At 38.1% G+C, this 21,041-nt stretch overlaps 1 protein-coding gene across 1 annotated transcript; it reads left to right on the forward strand.

Moving 5' to 3' along the window:
• Positions 1-2,336: 2,336 nt before the first annotated feature.
• On the forward strand, positions 2,337-16,568 carry psme1 (proteasome activator subunit 1). Its single transcript, XM_039747578.1, has 11 exons — positions 2,337-2,500; positions 11,320-11,352; positions 11,471-11,533; positions 11,626-11,730; positions 12,311-12,359; positions 12,460-12,557; positions 12,928-12,996; positions 14,929-14,996; positions 15,279-15,333; positions 16,196-16,282; positions 16,371-16,568. Exons 1-11 carry the CDS (start codon positions 2,462-2,464, stop codon positions 16,449-16,451), a joined length of 747 nt encoding a protein of 248 aa, XP_039603512.1. The 5' UTR covers positions 2,337-2,461; the 3' UTR covers positions 16,452-16,568.
• The last annotated feature ends 4,473 nt before the right edge of the window (positions 16,569-21,041 follow it).

Genomic DNA, 21,041 nt, shown 5'->3' on the forward strand with positions numbered 1-21,041 from the left:
GAGTTTTAACCTCATTATGAAGAAATTTTTTATTTAACTTTTAAATCTTTACTGAGCAACTGTTTTTTTAATTATTTATTTATTGAATGAAGAGTTTTGGCACTGCATTTTTTGAACTCTTTATTTTTGTGGAAGAAAGCGCTAATCACTTTGCACCAACCATTGCTGACTTTTTGTGTCCTCATTTGCCTGGCTCATCCTCAGTTATGGCTATTTATGACAACGGGTTTAAGCTGCCCAAGGAGCATGGAGCCAACCCGGACTGTCACAGACTGCAGGCTACCCAGGCCTCGAGGCGGCAATGCAACCCCACACCATAAAATTTCCACCACCATGCTTCACAGATGCTATGAGGTTTCCCTCCTGAAATTATGCCTTCAGTTTGCACCACACAGTCTACTGTTATTGTTGCCAAACAACTCTTTGAGCAAATCTTCGATTCATCTGTCCAAAGCACATTGTTACAGAAGGCCTGCTCTTTGCCTTCATGTTCAATGGCCAACTGTAGTCTTGCTTGAATGTTCTTTTTGGACAGTACAGACTACACACCTCACATATGGGTAAGGTTTGTGCAATCTCTTTCTGATTGTAGATGCTTGCATTTTGACATCAACTTTTGAACTTTCAGATCCTACAATTAAATTTTGAGCTTATTGAAGACTGATTCCAATATTAAACATTAAACTGTTGGGCTGAATTTGCTGGGCTGGCCAGTCCTGGACAAATTAGTAGTCATTTGAAATCTACGGTTCTTGTAAATGATTTCCTTACAGTGGAATGATTCATTTCAAATCCTTTAACAGGCATCCACAACTTTCTTTCTAAGGGCCTTAGCCTCTTTTGATCTTGGCATGATGACATCACACACAATAACAAAGAGAACACCAGACACTCAATATCTGTGGTTTAAAAAAGACATGTGCTACCTGCATAGCCCCTAAGGAGGTTCTAATTAGTGGAACTTAATCTGGAAAGCCTGATTCTAGATTTATGAATTTTAACTGGTGACAAACATAGGGCTGTACTTACTTTTTCTATGTGACAAATATGCATTTTTGTCATTTTAGATTATGAGAATGAATACACCATGTCAATTTTATGTGTCATTAGTTCAAGTATATCACCTTTATCAGTAGAACTATTTGCTTGAAGTTCTAAGGTTTGCTTGTTCAAATATGTTGAAAAAGTCAACAACTTCCATAGGGTCTACTTACCTTTTCACATGACTATAAATCGGCAGGGAAATCAAGGTAGAAGAGCAGCTTTCATTTTCTTTGCGACACCATAAGAGATGACTAAAGTACACAACACAGGTATAACACAGATGACTTAGAAAAGGCAAACATAATTAATAGATTCAGTCATCCTCCACTGTCACTTTTCCCATTCCCCATTCAGTTTTTACCCACTGGTCATAAGGCTACTGAGTAGCCACAAGTACTTGCAGCTTCATGAGAGTTTCTTGGTTTTACTGTCTGTTGGCTTTCTTACCATTGACCGTAGTGTGTGTATGCAAGTGTAGGTGTGTGTGTTCGCCCTGCATTGGGCTTGAGCCCTGTCTAGGAATTGTTCCTGCCTTGCTGCTGAGACTGCTGGGACAGACTCCGGCTTCCCTGCTGCAGAAAACGTCTGTATGTATATTTTATTTAACACATGTTCTTTTATGCATTGTCAGCTGTCTGTATTGTATTACTGGCCCTGGTCTGTGGGAGGTAAAGTTTTCGAGTTCATAGTGCTATTGTCAAGTGGCAATAAAACTGAACGTGAACTCAATGGGCTACCATGAATGAGTCTGTGAGTGTAAACACTGACTTTGCGATTGATGATATTGTTTTGACTGTGATGTCCGCCGTTCCCAATAAACTTACTGAGTTGATAACATTGGTAAGTAGATATAAACTGCCAAAGTAAAAATTGACTTTTATCTGCACCATACAGAACACAAAGCAGACGACCATTTCTTACACAGTTCACCTACCTGAAGCGTATCGGGTGAATGTCCACGCTGATTTATTTATTTTTTTGTTTGTTTTGTTTTAAAACAAACTCAATGTTTTTTAGACTTCAACGATAAATATCACATTTGCACCCTGCGCATTGTGGAAGCATAATAAGCCCCGCAAATGTCTATTCATTGCAGATACGCTTACAAGAACAATTATACCTTGACTTCACAACTCTGTAGCATACATAATTTTAAAATGGGAAATGTAGTTCGTAGATTCGCTTCTCCGCCCTTTCCAGTCACAATGACAACTACAAGTCCCATAATCCCTTACTCGGTCACCTGTCTCTGAAGAACGTGAGTGGTCGGGAATCACCGAGGAGCGGAGAGTTTCATTTTCGCTTGCAGTTTGCTTTGAGTTTGGTGAAGAAGCTAATTGAGTCTCTTTTAGAAATTAACTATTCATTATATATATTTTAAGTAAAAGGTGTGGCTGTACGAGTACATTTTGTAACAATGACGTCGCTGGAAGTGTCTCCTGTCTCCAAAAAGAAGGTAGAATTCATGTGTTCCTTTTTTGAAACCGAAACGTTCGAACAAGTCGAGTCATGATGCCCGTCATGTCAAAGCAGTGGCGCGGATTATGCGACGTATTGATCCGTCGTGAAAGGCGATCTGATCCGAACCGACCCGATATAGCGCCTAAAAATAAGGGCGAGCTTAAGCGGGGTCTTGGGTCTCAAGTACCGAAAGTTTATGCTCCTGAAGGGATGCTCGATGCCTCCAAGTGCATCCGTGTTGGGCCGCGGTGACTTTTTTTTTTTTTTTACTTTTACTTTCCTTCAATATTTTTCTTTTCTTCTTTTTCAAGACCGCAGTTTTTAATCACACCGACAGTTTTATTTCATATAGCGCCTTTCGTAAAGCACTGCCATTTCCTAGTGGGATCCAACAGAACAGTCCTTGGCATCCTTTAAAAATGCAGATCAGCCCACAAATGCATTTCATTAGTGACTAAAACTGTTCGCAGATGACAGATCTCCAAAAACTGTATTTAATTTTAAAAGAATAAAGTTAACAAACCTGGTAACCAAAAGGGGGGGAGGGGGATTTCTGTGTTATAGGATCTTTAGCAGTAGGTGGCGCAGTAATCGGCCCTATGGCCACACTGCTGAACTGCCCAAGGATCCATTTCCTCTTGACTCTGTCACTTTGTAGATAGCATGCACTCTCCATTTGCATTGATGTTTGTCAGAGTATTTAGTTTTCTTCTGTCATCCTGAAGACAGTGTTGTGTTAATATGCACCAGCAGACCATGCCCTTGGATTGCTAAAATAATGCATGCATGAATCAGTTTGTAAAGGGGTGCATCACTCTCGCCATTTGATAAGTGGAAACACTAATCTAAATTCCATTGATGTAAAGGAAGTGGGTATACTGTATAATCATTTTGTCACCACAGTCATCTTCCAATAAATAATATTGTGTAAGATGAACACTGTTTTAGCACACTCACTAAGGAATGTAGAACATTATGGAGTGTTGGGTGAAAGATACTATATAAAAGAAGTTTTATTAATTGAATGGATGTGATAAGGTAGTCAAATACATCTAATAACAGCTATTTTTTCTTCCATTCTTGGCATTTCAGTTTTGGGTCTACCTGCATAGCAGGTAAGGAAACAAATCATCAAAGGAAACAATGTCCCCTTGCAGACTACCAAATTGCCAAACCTCCTGTCATCATGTATGTTGAGTCTAGTGTTCAAAACCCCTGCAACAATTACGCGTTTCACCTTTAGGGTGGCTTTAAAGTTGTTTGACCCTGAATGATGTGTCATACTGAGTTATTAGAGCACTAGAACAATTGTGACAAGAACAGGTCATACAGCCCAACAAGCTCACCAATCCAATTAGTTTAGATTCCCCAAAGTAACATGTGCATGCTCAGATATAAAAATTTGTTACTAAAGAACTCGGGATAGTGCAAAGAAGTAATATGTTTAGGCTGAAATTGTGGCCAATGCTGCTGCTTCACACTTCTAGGTGACCTGGTCATCAATGTGGATTCTGGTTATCCATGTGAGTTTTCCTCCAGGTATTTTCATTAGGTAAGGGCACATGATTGTGCCCAATGATGGACTGGAATCCCATTTCGATTTGCTTGCCGTGCTACCAGGATAGGCTCCATCTCTGCTGTATCCTTGTGGGGGGTAAGGTAATGTTTGCAGAGCTCATTATCTGGAACTGTAAATATTACTTGTACTCGTGAGAGGACTGTGAAATTTGAGTCATCAGGAGACGTTCTTCTGTTTACGAGTTGTAGTGCATCTGTAAATAAGACGGAAAGCAGTTGACGGGTGCAGGAGGTGTTGTATGAATTTGGAATTATGAAATCAGTTGATGTGCAACTTGAGCTGCAGAGCTCCTGACATGGTGGTCATACACCGTGCCGAGGCTGAACAGGAATTTGTATCAAATGACATCAGTGAATCTGTTCCAAATCATATCTCCTTATTCAGGCCATGTTGCTGCCAAAATTTGTGAGTGAAGCAGAGATTCAGCATGTGGGCATGGCTTCTGGTTTTTTTTGTGCTTTTCTCCTTGTGAAAAACAATGATTTCTTTCTGTGTATCCTCTTAAAATCTGACCAATATTAGCAGAGTGCTGTTCCTTAGATCTTTTTTTTTTTGTCATGGAATTTCCTGAAATGATGACACTTAATTTGTTTATTTCTTTACTTTAGTTCTGACACTCTGTATTGGCTTGCATTTTATTTAATAATTTTCAGGCCTATGCCAGATAGTAGTATGTATGTGATTTAAGAGATGATGTCTCCGTGACTTTAGTGTCTATGTTATGAATAGTTTTATTAGTAATTCAAGAATAACCAATATGATATTGCAGTTATTGTGTTGTCTTCTTATTACGCAATGTTATTAATAAGTGATACTATTTGAAAAGTGGTCTTGAAAATGGTCTCCACCAGCAGTTGATTTCTGGGTGTTGTTTCACATTCATGAAAACAGACTTTTCAGCCTGTCTCTTGTGGTAATCGGTGAGTTGTTTTCATATGATGCACATCGTTGGTGACAGCCTCTGGGGTTCTTGGTTTCTCAGAACCAGTAGCGTGCCATGTTTTCACCCAGTTGTTGTATATTGCATTTCATAGGAGCACATGTCAAATTGTACAAACATATAGCTCTACAATTGAAGTAAGCTGTTCTAATGAATACAGTGTATCTTCTCTCCAGCACACATGCAGGCAACAGAACTTGTGAAACAACACTAAAAGTAGTATGTGGACTTGCCACTAGTTTCACCTGACTAAGTTAGCTGCTGCTAAAATTATAACAGTCCTCTTTACCTTGTGTCTGAGTACTTTTTTTGTGTGCTACCCATCTTAGTAAAATATCTCTCTCCTTTGGCTGTAAGTCTAGCATCAAAAAACTGTATCCAGTGAATGGAGTGTGTCTTGTCACTTCTTGCCACATGTTTACCCAGCTCATAGTAAACACCATCATAAATCCTTCTAGGCCTGTAATTCTCTCCTCATTGAACCTTAATTAAATTGATTACTGCACCTTCTTTATGAAAACTATGGAATGAAACTCATTGTGAGCTGCGGCATGCCTGCCGGTAGCTATAAGTTCTGAAACGAGTAATTTGTCAGTAACTTCAGGGCCTGTCAAGCTCTTCCAGGCAGACCTTTCAGTTAGTTTGTTGAGGTGAAGATATGCTTTAGAGAGGAGAGGAATGAAGGTCAGTAGGAACAAGACAGAATACATGCGTGTAAATGAGAGGGAGGTCAGTGGAATGGTGAGGATGCAGGGAGCAGAGTTGGCGAAGGTGGATGAGTTTAAATCAGTGGTTCTCAAACTGTGGGGCGGGCCCCCCTAGGGGGGCGCGAAGTAACAAAAAGGGGGGCGCGAAGATGTGAAAAAAAGAAAACAAGAATCAAAAATATGAAAAAAACATCTGTTGAAACCAAAACAAATTAACTTAAACTACATTCTGATACTAGAACAATAAATATAGAGTTAGATAAATGTTGATAAAAGTTAAGTAGGTATAATAAAATATGCATCTACATTGGAAAAAAATGTTAGGGGGGCGCGATTAAAACTCTTATGAAAACTCGGGTCGCAAATGCTTAAAGGTTGAGAAACGCTGGTTTAAATACTTGGGATCAACAGTACAGAGTAATGGGGATTGTGGAAGAGAGGTGAAAAAGAGAGTGCAGGCAGGATGGAATGGGTGGAGAAAAGTGTCAGCAGTAATTTGTGGTAGACGGGTATCAGCAAGAGTGAAAGGGAAGGTCTACAGGACGGTAGTGAGATCAGCTATGTTATATGGGTTATAGAGGGTGGCATTGTCCAGAAAGCAGGAGACAGAGCTGGAGGTAGCAGAGTTAAAGATGGTAAGATTTGCACTGGGTGTGATGAGGATGGACAGGATTAGAAATGAGGACATTAGAGGGTCAGCTCATGTTGGATGGTTTGAAGACAAAGTCAGAGAGGTGAGATTGAATTGGTTTGGACATGTGCAGAGGAGAGATGATGGGTATATTGGGAGAAGGATGCTAAGGATAGAGCTGCCAGGCAAGAGGAAAAAAGGAAGACCTAAGTGAAGGTTTATGGATGTGGTGAGAGAGGACATGCAGGTGATGGGTGTAACAGAACAAGAAGACAGGAAGATATGGAAGAAGATGATCTGCTGTGGTGACCCCTAACGGGAACAGCCAAAACAGAAGTAGATTGACTCAGTGAATAGTTAACTATTAGGATAACTTCCAGTAAGAGTTTAAACTGAGTAATATTACAGATGTTACTGTTATTGTTAATGTTTTTTCTGCATTGTATGCCTAAACTTGTGTTTGTTTGTGAACAATATAAGGGATAAGGTGTAATACAGTGTTGAAATACAAAAGCTGCACTCCAGCAATGCATTACTGCGTACAAAACAAACATGTTGTTTGTGGGGTCAGACTGTATCAACCTCTGATATGGGCAGCAACAGCAAGAAAACCTGAGATGGCCAGCAGTCAAAGGAAATCACATAGCGGGTGTGTACAGTGTTACGACAAGATTTTACTGATCAGTGTAGGTGACAGCAGAAACTGTTGGCAGCTAATAGTTATCTTAAAGCACTATCACTAGCCATATTGAAAAACTAAGAAGACACGAGATCACAGTATGTCACTACACTGATAAAATCAGTAGTACTACAAATATCAATTATCCACCCAAGCACACAGGTGACAGCCTTGCTGAAAAGTTACCTAGTGTTGTGTGGATGTGTGTTCATAATAACAGACAAAACATTGTGAACACAGATTCACCTGCAGTGTGAACCACTCCTACACTGGAAATCAAACTCGATGACAGATGTAACGTGTATTTTTAATCATGGCTTGAAGTTACCTGAGCATAGCCCAAACACTGATGTTATCCGAGTGGCCACTCTTAACAGTAGACATGACAGTTAACAGGCTGCATGTGTGATTGACCTCCAATCATCTCCTCCTATTCTTAAATATAAATGAAAAAAAAGATTTTTTAAAATGTAAAGAGTTTGTGACATGTTTTTACCCAAAGTTAAAGCAAATTGTGACATGTGTGACATGTTTGCTGTGCCAGTTGCTTGTGTGGCCTATTTATGACATCATCTTATGTTTATTTTTGTGTCCATTAAGTCTCACAACATTGTTGTAACTAATGCCTGGAGGCATCTTAAGTGACCCTGTCAGCCAATATATGTAAAGTCCATAACTTGATTCCTGCTGGGCAGTTGTTGTGACATTTTCATTAAGTTGATCTGGCTATTGTGCATTTAAGTATTCTAGAAGGAATTCCTGGTGTGTGCTACAGTGTGTCCACTATAGGCATTATTATTAAGTAAAACAAAACAGATTAGATAACATTATACAAAGTTATTGTCTGTGTGTTATACCTGCATTTTTATCACTGTTTAATTTAATATTGTTCTTTATCAGTATGCTGCTGCTGGAGTATGTGAATTTCCCCTTTGGATTAATAAAGTATCTATCTATCTATCTATCTATCTATCTATCTATCTATCTATCTATCTATCTATCTATCTATCTATCTATCTATCTATCTATCTATCTAATTCTAAACTAATTATACCGAACATGTTGCTCATAATGATTTTTTAATTTAAACACTGTGTGGAAGGACGGTACCAAAAAGAAGAAAAGAAACTCAAGGGAAAAGGTAAAAATTGTGGTAACGGGTCCAGCAAGGGACAGATGAAACAAAAGGGAAAAATCGTTCATTAAACCAAAACACAAAACCAAAGTTGTAATCAACAAAAAAGGTATAGCCAGAAAATCCTCATGCTGTCTTGCTTTTATTATTCCTAACTGCTGCTAACAAGACACTTTTTAAAGGAATACTTAACCTAGAAATTATATTTTTAAAATTTTACTTGCCACATCTGGTTTGTAGTGAAGGCCAACAAATATTTTTAATCTCATGTTTTCATATAGAATAAGAGGAAAATGTTTATGATATAATAGAACCCAATGGTGACCAGTACTGTGCAACAGCATGTGACATGAAAACTGTTTGTTAAAAAAACTCATGATACTTGTGTAGCATAATTCACATGTCCATTATTCAGTTGTATGCTCAAAACATGCATTCATTTTTGCTCAAGTGTTATTAATAGTTACTTGTAGAAGAATCAACGTACAACATAAACAGGAAAGGCATTCACATGATGCTGTGCTTTTGAATTAAAAATCTGCCTCTCCCCTTCATTTATTGGTCAAGAGTACTCTCTGCAAATGAAAACATAGTACTGTAGGATTGTATTTCCTGTTTGTTTTTCCAAGTAACATGATGAATTTCCATCTGTTTTCCATCTACATTTTTCACATTGTTTACCCTTTTAAACGTAAAGTAAAAGGAGTAACACATTGTAAATAGCTTGCCTTAATGCTAGAAGTATCAAAAATAAAACAAGTGAGTTGGAATTGTATGCAGGGGAGCATAATCATGATATTATAGCAATAAAGGAAACCTGGATAAATAACATTAATGGGGATGAGTGTAAGATAGAGAGATACACATTTTTTAGGAATGATACAACAGAACGGAGGTGGGGTTGCTTTCTATGTCAAACAGAACTTAAACACAAGTCCTCTTCATTTGGACGGCGAGCCCTATCTTAGTGAGGACGTGATTTCACCTGGAAAGCATTAGGGAAAGAGGTCTTATTTTGGAAGTGTGTTATAGACTTCCCAATGCAGACAGTAATTTCAACACACATCTTTTTAGTAATATTAAAAAGGCAACTTTAGAGGGGCATATTATAGTCATCAGGGACTTTAACTATCCAAATATTAACTGCAAATAGCGGAGCACAAGAGCAGGAGATTTTAGAAGTAATAAGTGACTGTTTTTTAACTCGGCATGTTAAAGCACCAATGCACGGTGAAGCATGTCTGGATTTAATAATTTGGATAGAATTGAGGGTGTAGAGGTGATTGAACCACTAGGATCAAGTGACCACAATGTAATACAGTTCTCAGTGCTTTGGAAGAGTGTCGATACAAAGATGAAAATTGTTAAGTTTAACTTAGGTAGGGCAAATTTTGAGCAAATGTGGTAATGTCTAAGGCGGATAGACTGGGATAAGCTTTTAAGTGTGGAGACAGTGGAGGAGCATTGGAACAGGTTTAACGTTTTACATGTAATGCAAGTCAGGCACATACCTAAATTTAGAATTAATAGGAGATTTAAAAAAACTGTGCCATGGGTTAAAAAGAAGCTGCAAAGGAAAAAACATCTGTATAAGGCATATAAGACAAATAACTTTAATGTGAATCGTGGGGCATATGAGAGCATAAGTGCGCATTCATCCGCATCACGAATTCCCCGGGAACCAATCAGCCACACATACCACGCCCCTAGCTAAGCCGCGAGTGCGGCGATTATTTATTTAAAAAGTGTCCTTTTTGACTTGAGCTGTGGACCCGCTACTCCACACTGTCTAGTCATTGTACGAGAAAAAAACCCGTGTGCAAAATCGTGGATGAAGCCTTATCCCTACAGATTTTATTTTTTTCTCCAGCCGTCTGGAGTTTTTTGTTTTTTCTGTCCCCCCTGGCCATTGAACCTTACTCTTATTCGATGTTAATGTTGATTTATTTTGTTTTATAATTGTGTCTTTCATTTTTCTATTCTTTAATATGTAAAGCACTTTGAGCTACTGTTTGTATGAAAATGTGCTATATAAATAAATGTTGTTGTTGTTGTTATGGATATGGTTTCTTCAGGAACGTCGAAGAGGTACAGTACATACCTTAGAAATATTTTTTCTACATGAAAATAGGTATGCGTCGGATTAACCTGCCATAACGCCAACCGGCCATGGGTCCAGTCCCGAGGTGGCCGGTTAAGAGGGATTGTACTGTATATAAATGATTTTGAAAGGAATATACCTGTAAGCAATAAGCTGGTTATGTTTGCAGATAATACTAAGCCAGGTGGACTGGCAGATAACCTGGAATCTGTTAAATCATTACAGAAGGACTTGGACAGCATACAGGCTTAGGCAGATTTGTGGCAGATAAAGTTTAATGTCAGTAAATGTAAAGTATTACACACAGAAATTAAAAATGTTATGTTTGAATATACAATGAGAGGTCTGAAAATCGAGAGTGCACGTTATGAGAAGGATTTAGGAGTCGTAGAGTACTCTATGCTGTCAACTTCCTGACAGTGTTCAGAAGCCATTAAGAAGGCTAACAGAATGTTAGGTTATATAGCACAATGTGTGGAGTACAAGTTCAAGGAGGTTGTGCTCAAACTTTATAACACACTGGTGAGGCCTCATCTGGAGTACTGGGTGTAGTTTTGGTCTCCTGGCGAAAAAAGGACATAGCAGCACTAGAAAAAGGTCCAGAGAAGAGTGATTAGATTGATTCCAGGCCTACAGAGGATGAATTATGAAGAAAGATTCAAAGAGCTGAGGTTTTTCAGTTTAAGTAAAAGAAGATTAAGAGGTGGCATAATTGAAATGTTTAAAATTATAATTATGTGTACAGTGTATCAAGACTGTTATTTTAAAATAAGTTCAAGAACAATGGTACACAATTTTAAACTTGTTAATGGTAAATCTTGCACAAACATTAGAATGTTTTTCTTCATACAGAGAACCATAGACACTTGGAATAAGCTACCAAGAAGCTTGGTAAGAATTAAGTGGATAAGACTAGCGAGCTTTGTTGTGCTGAATGTCCTGTTCTTGTCTAGATTGTTCTAATTTTCTTTGCACAGAGCTGGTCACCATTGGATTTTGTTATACTATTATACTGTTTAAGTTTTCTATATTTACTTTGTAGGTTGATGATTTCTGCAAACAACTCAACAAAGAGGTAAGATAAATGAATCCAGTGGGGATCAAGAGGATTGATTTATGTTATCAAAATGTCTCCCCTATATACAGTATACACTCACTTATTACTTTCAACATATATTTCTTTATGTCATTAGGCAGAAACCCTGGTGAGCAGCTACTTCCCCCAAAAGATTAGTGAAATGGATGCCTTTTTGAAGGTAATGACAATCTGGTCTTCCCGCTGATTCGATTTTGCCAGTCCAATCTAGTCATAACCTGATTTTTTACTCAAGTTCCTTTTTTGAAATAGGAAGAGGTCCTCAATGTGGGAGATCTGAGCAGCCTGAAAGCAGAACTGGATATTCCAATACCTGACCCAGCCAAAGAAGAGTTGAAGAAAAAGAAGAAGGAGGAGGTCAGATAACATCATGTGGTCATGACCATCAATTTTTTTTTAAATACTGCTCACTGTCAGCTGGTACTGGAGTGCTGCTGTTCTTACTGTAATCCTTGTTCAGTGATATCCAAGGCCCCACATCTACAGGCATTGGAGTGTCAAGATTCTTTTATCAGGATCCCTGTCCAGCAATTTGCACTGTCTACTGCTGTTAGCCTGATGTTGTATGGTTTATCAGTATTGCGGTCTAGTTATCTTCATAACTCATTGTTTATTAGTAAATGTGTGATGTCAGTCAGTAGCCAGTAACCCTGCTCAATTAATACCCCATCTTCAAGAAGCAGAGTGCCATCATTCCGTTCCCGAGACTTTTACCAAATGATCTCCATGGCCCCTTCTCTGCTGGTACTGAAGTTCTTTTATTCTATTTGCACAGTCACTTGCACAGTGTTATTGTTGTTATGTTGTTGCTCACCAGTGTCCCAGATCCTTTGTACTGTAAATTTCATGTTGTCCATTTTTATAATTTCCAAATTGTAGCATGTTATATGCTCTCCTGGTCATAATTTGTTAAAAGAGTGCTTGTTTCTTTTAATAGAAAGAAGGAAAGGAAGACAAGAAAAAAGACAAAGATGATGAAGATAAAGGTATTCCATCCTTAGGGTTTTTCTAAACTCTATGCCCTGTAGTTGCTTGCTTCTAGTTGTCTATTTTCCAAGGCCTGAATTAGTCTCCTCTCTGCCCTAGGCCCACCCTGTGGACCTGTTCCATGCAACAAACATATTGAGGCTCTTCTAAAACGCTTAAAGCCAGAAATTCAGACAGTTAAAGAGAAGCTAAATGTGGTAAGGATAGAGCTTTGTTGATAAATGTGCATGATTTAAATTATTAGAAATGTCGCATTGTCAATCAAACTGTGCAAGACAGACAAATCTGCCACAACTGCTGTGTGGACATCATTTCTCTATATTCTGTGTTTCATTTATTTTAGGAAGAGAGGCAACCAAAGTGACATTTTTACTTATGAAGTTTGTTTTCCTTCTGTTTTGTCTTCATGTCATTTGGTTGTTATTCCTTTAATTTGTTAATCGTTTGTTGTGTTTCGTTTGTTAATCCTTCTCTGGAGTACTGTTCACATATGACACTGATAAGCCCTCAGAAGAGAATTCTCCTACACATAAATTGAATTGTGTTACCGTTGCCTTTTTTCCAAAGGTATCCATGTGGGTGCAGTTACAAATTCCCAAAATTGAGGATGGGAACAACTTTGGTGTAGCAGTGCAGGTAAAGATCTTTCTGTCTTGTCTGTCTGCATATCTGCCTTAAAATGGATGAACAATAAACTGTAACACTGTCTCAGCATTAAGGTTTGAGATAATTTAGAAAAGTGTTTCTTCTTCTGTCTTAACAGGGGTAATGTATAAACATGTATTTTAATTTCAATGTATTTTTAGTTTCACATATTTAACCTTTATTTGAGGGCTGCAACAAATAATGTCATTGATAATGATAGATGATGAAAATAGATTTTATTACTAATTTGTTGCCTTGTTACATATTACATACATCACTTCACTGCCCAAAGGTAACATTAATCTCATTTTGAGATACTGTGGAAATGAATAGTGTAAATACAGTGGAGGGTCGCAGACCAAAAAGCTCAAAAATGTGGAGTCATTTTAACTGGTAAGAAATCTCTATACTGCAAGATCTATAAAAATGTGCTCACTCCTTACAGAAATACAACTGTGATGCATCAGAGTAATGGTGATTACTCCCTCACTCTCACACAGGGGATAATCGAACAGCATTCTCAATGTCACTTTCTTGTGTTTCTTCAGCCAGCTCAAAATCCTTAGCTGACAGTGCAGAATTCAGGTCATTAATGATATGCACAGCTCCTTTTGCAGAGTATTTCTATTGACATTGTGACATCCAGTATTTAATTCCATAGCATAAAAGAAAAGAGGTGTGGAAATATGTGACATCTCGTGGACTTTGCTGCCATCTACTGGGTAAAATCAAACTACACTTAGCCAGCTCAATTGATTTTGGAATTTTCTATCTCTTCATGTTATCAACAGCATTTAAAGGGTTACGGTAGACTTTACAGTTGGTTACAAGACCTGTTTGTATGCACTTTTTTGGCAAATGTAATTTCAGTGTAGACTAGTAAATACTGTTACAAAACAACAACATTTATTTATATAGCACATTTTCATACAAACAGTAGCTCAAAGTTCTTTATATAATAAAGAATAGAAAAATAAAAGACACAATAAGAAAATAAAATAAGTCAACATTAATTAACATAGAATAAGAGTAAGGTCCAATGGCCAGGGTGGACAGAAAAAACAAAAATAAACTCCAGACAGCTGGAGAAAAAAATTAAATCTGTAGGGATTCCAGACCATTAGACTGCCCAGTCCCTCTCAAAAGAGAGCCTTGTGAAAGGAATACATTTTTTTTTATTAAAATACTTGCACATTTGCACTGTTTTTGAATTATTTTGCGAAATTTCAGTTAATAGAAATAATAATCTGCCAGCTAATCAATCTGCAAAACATTATTTGCACCACTTGTTCATATGTTATGTTTACTGGCAAACTTGCTTTGAACAATGCTTTGAATGATCTTAAACTATAGGGTGGTCCAGATCTAATTATGCAGTTTTCATTACGCTATAGCTTATTCAGTTTATTACATAGAAAATCACCTGAAAAATCCCAGATCACCAAGAAGTGTGCGAACTGACGACATGAAGAATTGTCTTCACACCGAACTGGAATCGTCCTCGCATAAATCAAAGTCATCCAGATGATCTGGATCTGCGTAATTAGATCTGGACCACCCTGTACATAGTCCCAGTCAGACAAGCTGCTGCTGCAGCTTCAGATCCTTGTTGTGGCAGGTAGCAATGTGGGCACATGCCTCAGGGTATATCACATTAGGCAGCTTCATGCCACAGGGCCACAAGATGGCAAAGAAAGAAAATGCAGCCCTTCAAACTGACTGGAGTGCTGTGATTTGTGAGGAGTGGAGGCCAGAGTGTTGCCAGTTCTTCTGAAAGATGCAGGCATTGCAGGAGTTTCAGTTAGGGAAATTCCTTGCTTCGATGTCTGTCTTCACTAATTACAAACACATTAAATCATAATTCAATTTTGTGAAGTTTGTGTTATCTGTTTTGTTAAGATGTGATTTCTCCCCTTCCTGCAGGAAAAGGTCTTTGAGCTGATGACAAACACTCGCACTAAGCTCGAGGGATTTCAGACACAGATCTCCAAGTAAGCCGATGCCTGTGTTTGCCTTGTTGAATTGCTTCAGCAGGCTGAACCAAACTGATCAATTCTGGTTGTTAGTCTTCTTTCTTCTCTGACTACCTCCATTATTTGCAGGGCTTTTTAACACACCCTTTTATAAGCATGAGACCCAACATGCTGAGCTCATGTGCTAAAAATATCTGCACTGATCATCTCTCCTCTGCTTTATAAAAATGCAATTTATCTCTGAGAACAATGCTTTCCTTTCTTTATCATAAAATCTATTTTTCTTGTGTTTTGGCACAGATACTTTTCAGACCGTGGCGATGCTGTGGCAAAAGCTGCTAAACAGCCACATGTGGTAAGCAAGCAACTGCTGGATTTTTTTTTTTTTTTTGCTTCATTTCTTTCATTGTTTATAGTAGTTGTATCTAACCCTGCTTCCTCATCAAGAGTAGTATATTTTAAGTAGGCCTTTCTGGTCAGTTTACCAGTCGGTGGCATTTCTCTCTTTTCCTGGTATCTTTTTAATGATGATTTTGTGCAGTGCCCTACTGATTTTTTTCTTTAAAGATAAACATACAGTAACCTTTTTTATTTAACCCAAAAATATCTGTCTTCTTCACCCACCTGTTTTGCCAGTTTATAGCCAAAATGGGAACCTCGTCACGGCTCTCCATCATTAGCTAGCCATCTCGTTTTCTGAAGGCCCAAACCTGCAGCTTGTGCCCTGCGGCCCAGCTGGCAGGATCACTTGGAGATTTCTAGTAGAAGGCCCTTTCAATGCAGGGTTTTTGGAGCATTTAACCTACTGTACAGCTATACATTTATTCAGAAGTCAATGAATTAACCAAACATATTGCTTATTTTCAAATTATCTGCCCCCATTAACACGCCAATATACCAAAATAGTTTATTAAATCTACATTTGAGTACTTACTGTTTGTTTATCCACTAGTGCTGTTCCAGTCAGCCTTACCAGCATACACAGTGAACTAAAGTAAAGGATTAACCAATCTGTCTGTTTACTGTGACCAAGTAAACCCTTTGGCATTTAATCAATAACTGAACTCCATTTGTGCTTTAGCAAGAAAATGTGTGCAGCAACTTTTTAATATTCTGTACTCCAGAAAGTCTTTGTTTAAACTGGTCAGGTGATAACTGTATTTTTTGAAGAGGATTTAGAGACTAGATTATGGTTGGTTCTCCTGTTACCATTCCAGGGAGATTATCGGCAGCTTGTGCATGAACTGGATCAAATTCAGTACACTGAGGTGCGATTAATGGTTCTGGAGATTCGCAATATTTATGTGAGTTCCTTTTTATTCCTGCTGTTGTGTTTATCCATTGGTTTTCCTGACAGTTTTGTGAATTAATATTTTTTCTCTTCCAAAACAGGCAATCCTGCACGATATTGTCTATAAGAATTTTGACAAGATTAAGAAACCACGTGGCGACTCCAAAGCCCTCATCTACTGAGTTAGTAACCAAACTATTACACAGACCACTGGATCAATGCAAGACAAATTACTAAAACCACAGTTTTATGCTTCTTAAGTTACATTTCAATAAAACAAAATTTATTTACTATCATGACTTCTCATGCTAATGGTTACAATTATTTTTTACTCTAGTATAAGCTGTAGCTTTTTAAGATAAAATTAAAAGTGTTGCATTTGCATCCGGTACTAAATGTACAGCTTGCTCAATCTTCACCAACCATAAATGCATGTAATGTGTAATTGTTTAGTCAGACTTGGGGGCATGAATAATATACAAGCTCTCTGCTGGTTCTCAAATTTTTGAACTTGAGGATGGACAGTTACTGTATATTGTGAAGGGTCTTTTATTAATAGTGAATAAAGAAAACCGGCTTACCTGTAAAATTGCCTCTCAAATGGCACCTTCATTCTGAAAAGTTTTGTTCCTCCTTTTCTCAGCCTACCTCAGTATTGATTGTCAGTACCAATGATTCAACAAATCATGCAAAATTGAATTTACAGTGAAGCTTTGCAAAAAATCTGATAAAAGAATGGAGTTTTATGGCATTAACGCACGAGGAAAGGTGTTTAGTAAAAGTCTGGAAGCATTTTGGGTGCCAACTCTGCATGTGTATTCATGTCATTTGGTATTTAAATAAAGTTCTCTAGTGAAGGAAAAAAAAATCACGTGTAGACATGTTGAACTGTATAACTGGTCTGCACCATACAAAATAATAAAGTGACGATAGTTCCAACTGTGCTCCATTAAGCACTGAGAATTTTACCAGCTTCCTGCATGATGTGAATGTGATGAACTTGGAAACTAATGTCACATTATGTGACTTCTAGTCGTGGGGTATACCATATTTGCCAAATGTTGTTGCTGATGTCATAGCTGGGCCAGGTCACTTTACATAGATAGATAGATACTTTGTTAATCCCAAGAGAAAATTAACATACTCCAGCAGCAGGATACTGATAAAAAAACAATATTAAATTAAAGATGGATAAAAAATGCAGGTAAAACAGACAATAACTTTGTATATTGTTAACGTTTACCCCCCCAGGAACTGAAGGTCATCAGTCATGTTGTACATTTACTGACTGTGTGATGACCTTCCAGCACAGTGGTGCCCACCCCTTTTTCTGACAGCCAATGATGTGCTGCCTGACAGAGCCTGTGTTATAAGAAGGCTTAACAGGTGTGGTCATTTTAGCTGCAGTCTTGGCCCCTTTTATTTATTTTTTTATTCTGTTGTGGTACATAAAACAGGAGACATCAGACTGACAAGCCTTTCTTCCGTTTTTAATGTCCAAAACACCCACTTTCCGCATTCCTTGTTGCTGCATTCCGTGCATTGTACTTCCAGGTGATTATTCATTGGTTGTCCGCTGTCATGCACCCAGAGCCTGCCCCTATAAATAAGACATTTCACTTTTTTTTTTTTTTATTGTATTGAATTTATTAAAATCAAACAACACTCCATACACAACTCGAGTTTTACAAAAAGAAAAAAAAAATAAGGTTCGAAACAAATCAACCCCCACCCCTGAGAAAGAGAGCTAGGCCAGCAGTATAAAACTTTTTGCTAGTAAAGACAAATGAACAGATAAATAATAAATTAATAAAGATAAATGGTGTAAAAGAGGGGAGAGAATCTGCTTCCTCAATTTAAATGCTTATTCTAAAATGTTATTGATTAGATCCTGCCAGGTTTTGAAAACTTTTTGTACAGATCCTCTGAGAATTTGATTTTTTCCAGTTTCAAATAGTGTGTAACATCAGGTACCCACTTACTTAGAATAGGAGAGTTAGGATTCTTCCAGTTGAGCAAGATAAGTCTGCATGACAATAGTGAAGTAAAGGCAATCACAGTTTGTTTGTCCTTCTCCACTTTAAGCCCATCTGGGAGTACAGCAAACACAGCTGTTAGTGGGTTAGGAGGGATTGTGACACCAAGGCTGTCTGAGCGGCATTTAAAGATTTTGGTCCAGAATGGTGTTAATTTGGGGCACACCAAAAACATGTTATATATTGCAGAAATGCTATCTGAGTCCTTGCAATATTTTTCTGGTATAGCGGTAGGTGGGAGGTGAGGAAAATTGGGAAGGTTCTGTTTTATAAACCTTCTGATTTGAAGGTAGTGAAAGAAATGTGTTGCTGGTAATTGTCCATAGGATGCAAAAACGCTGCCTATGTACACATCTCTAAGTGATTTAATCCCAGATGTTTTCCAGGCATTAAAAACTGCATACGCTTGAGAAGGTGGGAAAAAGTGGTTCTCATGCGTAGGTGCCACAGATAAAAGCTTCTCTATCTTAAAATACTTCCTACATTGGTTCCAAATTCTGATTGAGTGAAGCACAATTGGGTTGTTAGTATATTGCCGATAATTTGTACTTATTGGGGGTACAAAGCAGGGAATATAAAGAAGTACTGCAGGATTTTATTTATATTGCGGACCAAGCCTATGTATGTTCGTCTATTTCTGACCTTGTCCAGGTTTTTATAGTTTGTATTTTTGCTGCCCAGTTATAAAATTGAAAGTCAGGTAGAGCCATGCCACCTTCCGCCTTAGGTCTTTGTAGGTTCGCCCTTTGGATACATGGATGTTAAGACTTTTGACTTTGGACAAGTTGCAGACTAGTTGGAGTGACTTGCTGGGTCTGTCACATTAGGTGACTGCCTTCAATGAAGTGCACTGCTGACTTCCTATGACTGAGAATTGCTGGAAAAGCAACATGGACAGGTGCAGAAATACTAATTGTTGGTCTTGTGTAGGAAAATTTCAATAATGTGAAAGTTTTCGTTGAACACACCTTCTACTTTTTCTTGGTTTATACTTGCCTATTTAATGTTTCCTCAGCAAGCTCATTTCAGGAAGCGAGGCAGTATAATTTGTTTGCAGAAGTAAGGATTATACCAAATGGATATGTAGTAAAAAAAAAAAATCCCCCCAGTGGGTCTCCTCACCTAGAATAATAATAAGAAAACGTAAACAGAACTTAAATCCACAAGGGTGGGTCACACAAAATGTGAAAGGAAATTACAATAAAAGAAAGACTACCCTTCCTGCCACAGCAGACTTTACTACCACATGTTTCTTCTCTCTGTCTGCCATGGAGGGCAGTTCCACATTTTTGCTCACATCATCAAAACCTCTCGCACTTTTCAGCTTCTGTGTCTCTGTCTTTTTGTGATTGCGCTTTCATCCTCTTCCTGTCGCTCCACAATTTCCTCGCCTCACTGCACTTATTAGACCAGTAGCTTTAAAACTAGCCCCTTCACCAAAGTCAATTACAAGTAAAGTTTTGGGACTCTCTATGGGTTGAATTAACATTATAATAAAAATATTTTTCCATCGTTTGTTTTCTTGACATTAAAATTTTATTTATTACTCATGCTATTTTTTTCACCTCATATAATTTATTTTGTTTTGTGGGCCAATTTTCTTGCAACACAGCAGCACATTCATCGATTATAACATGTTAAGACTCTTATTTTCTTTAAGGTGAGGGGATTAAGATGCTGCTCTCAAACTGGAGATTCTCTTTCTTTGTAAAAAAAATGAAAACTTTATTTTTCAGTTATTTCAGATTTCTAAAATAAGCAGGAACACTGGGAATCTTGTTTTCTCTTATTAGAAGAGTTTCCCACTCAGCAAACAGAGCCAGTGGTGAACAGTTTTTAATGAAAGGGCATTCTCATTAGTCACACCAAATGGGGCCAATTCACGGTCTTTGGCTAAAGGTATGTGACAGGTCGCCAGATGTCCCTATATTAGCCTTTGATGTACCCAAAAGTAAGAACCTTTAAGGAGCAATGGTATGTTGGGTGGCCTAAATGTTGCCTGGATTCCTAAATGGGTATGGGTGTGATGGTGTAGGTCAGCTGTACACTCCTGTTACCTTCTCCGGAGACTTTTGAACCCGCTACCACTGATAACGCACCTGAGGTTTGAGCCTAGCAAATGAGGACACTCGCACAAAGCAAGGGGTAGGTGTAAAAGTGATTAGTGCTTTTATTTAAAAAAAAAAAAGTGTCCAAAAGGTTTGTGGTATTCCATTAGTTAATGAACTGAGGTTAAAAACAGTTCCAACAAATATTCATTAAAAGCAGAGGTTAACATCCAGATGATTCACAATCTCTGAGCCCCGGATAGATAGATAGATAGATAGATAGATAGATAGATAGATAGATACTTTATTAATCCCAAGGGGAAATTCACATACTCCAGCAGCAGCATACTGATAAAAAAACAATATTAAATTAAAGAGTGATAACAATGCAGGTATAACAGACAATAACTTTGTAAAATGTTAACGTTTACCCCCGGGGCAAATTGAAGAGTCGCATAGTGTGGGGGAGGAACGATCTCCTCAGTCTGTCAGTGGAGCAGGATGGTGACAGCAGTCTGTTGCTGAAGCTGCTCCTCTGTCTGGAGATGATACTGTTCAGTGGATGCAGTGGATTCTCCATGATTGACAGGAGCCTGCTCAGCGCCCGTCACTCTGCCATGGATGTCAAACTGTCCTACAATAGAGCCTGCCCTTTTAAGCCTGACACCTCCTCTGATTATCTTGTTCC

The sequence above is a fragment of the Polypterus senegalus genome, chromosome 1 (genome assembly GCF_016835505.1).
Source record: "Polypterus senegalus isolate Bchr_013 chromosome 1, ASM1683550v1, whole genome shotgun sequence".
Lineage (NCBI taxonomy): Eukaryota > Metazoa > Chordata > Cladistia > Polypteriformes > Polypteridae > Polypterus > Polypterus senegalus.

What these genes read in the sequence shown, in the direction of transcription:
- psme1 (XM_039747578.1), top strand. Translation starts at nt 2,462, where the DNA reads ATGACGTCGCTGGAAGTGTCTCCTGTCTCCAAAAAGAAG. An exon ending in AAATGGATGCCTTTTTGAAG is followed by an intron (nt 11,534 to 11,625) that starts GTAATGACAATC and finishes TTTTTGAAATAG; the next exon opens with GAAGAGGTCCTCAATGTGGG. An exon ending in AGAAAAAGAAGAAGGAGGAG is followed by an intron (nt 11,731 to 12,310) that starts GTCAGATAACAT and finishes TTCTTTTAATAG; the next exon opens with AAAGAAGGAAAGGAAGACAA.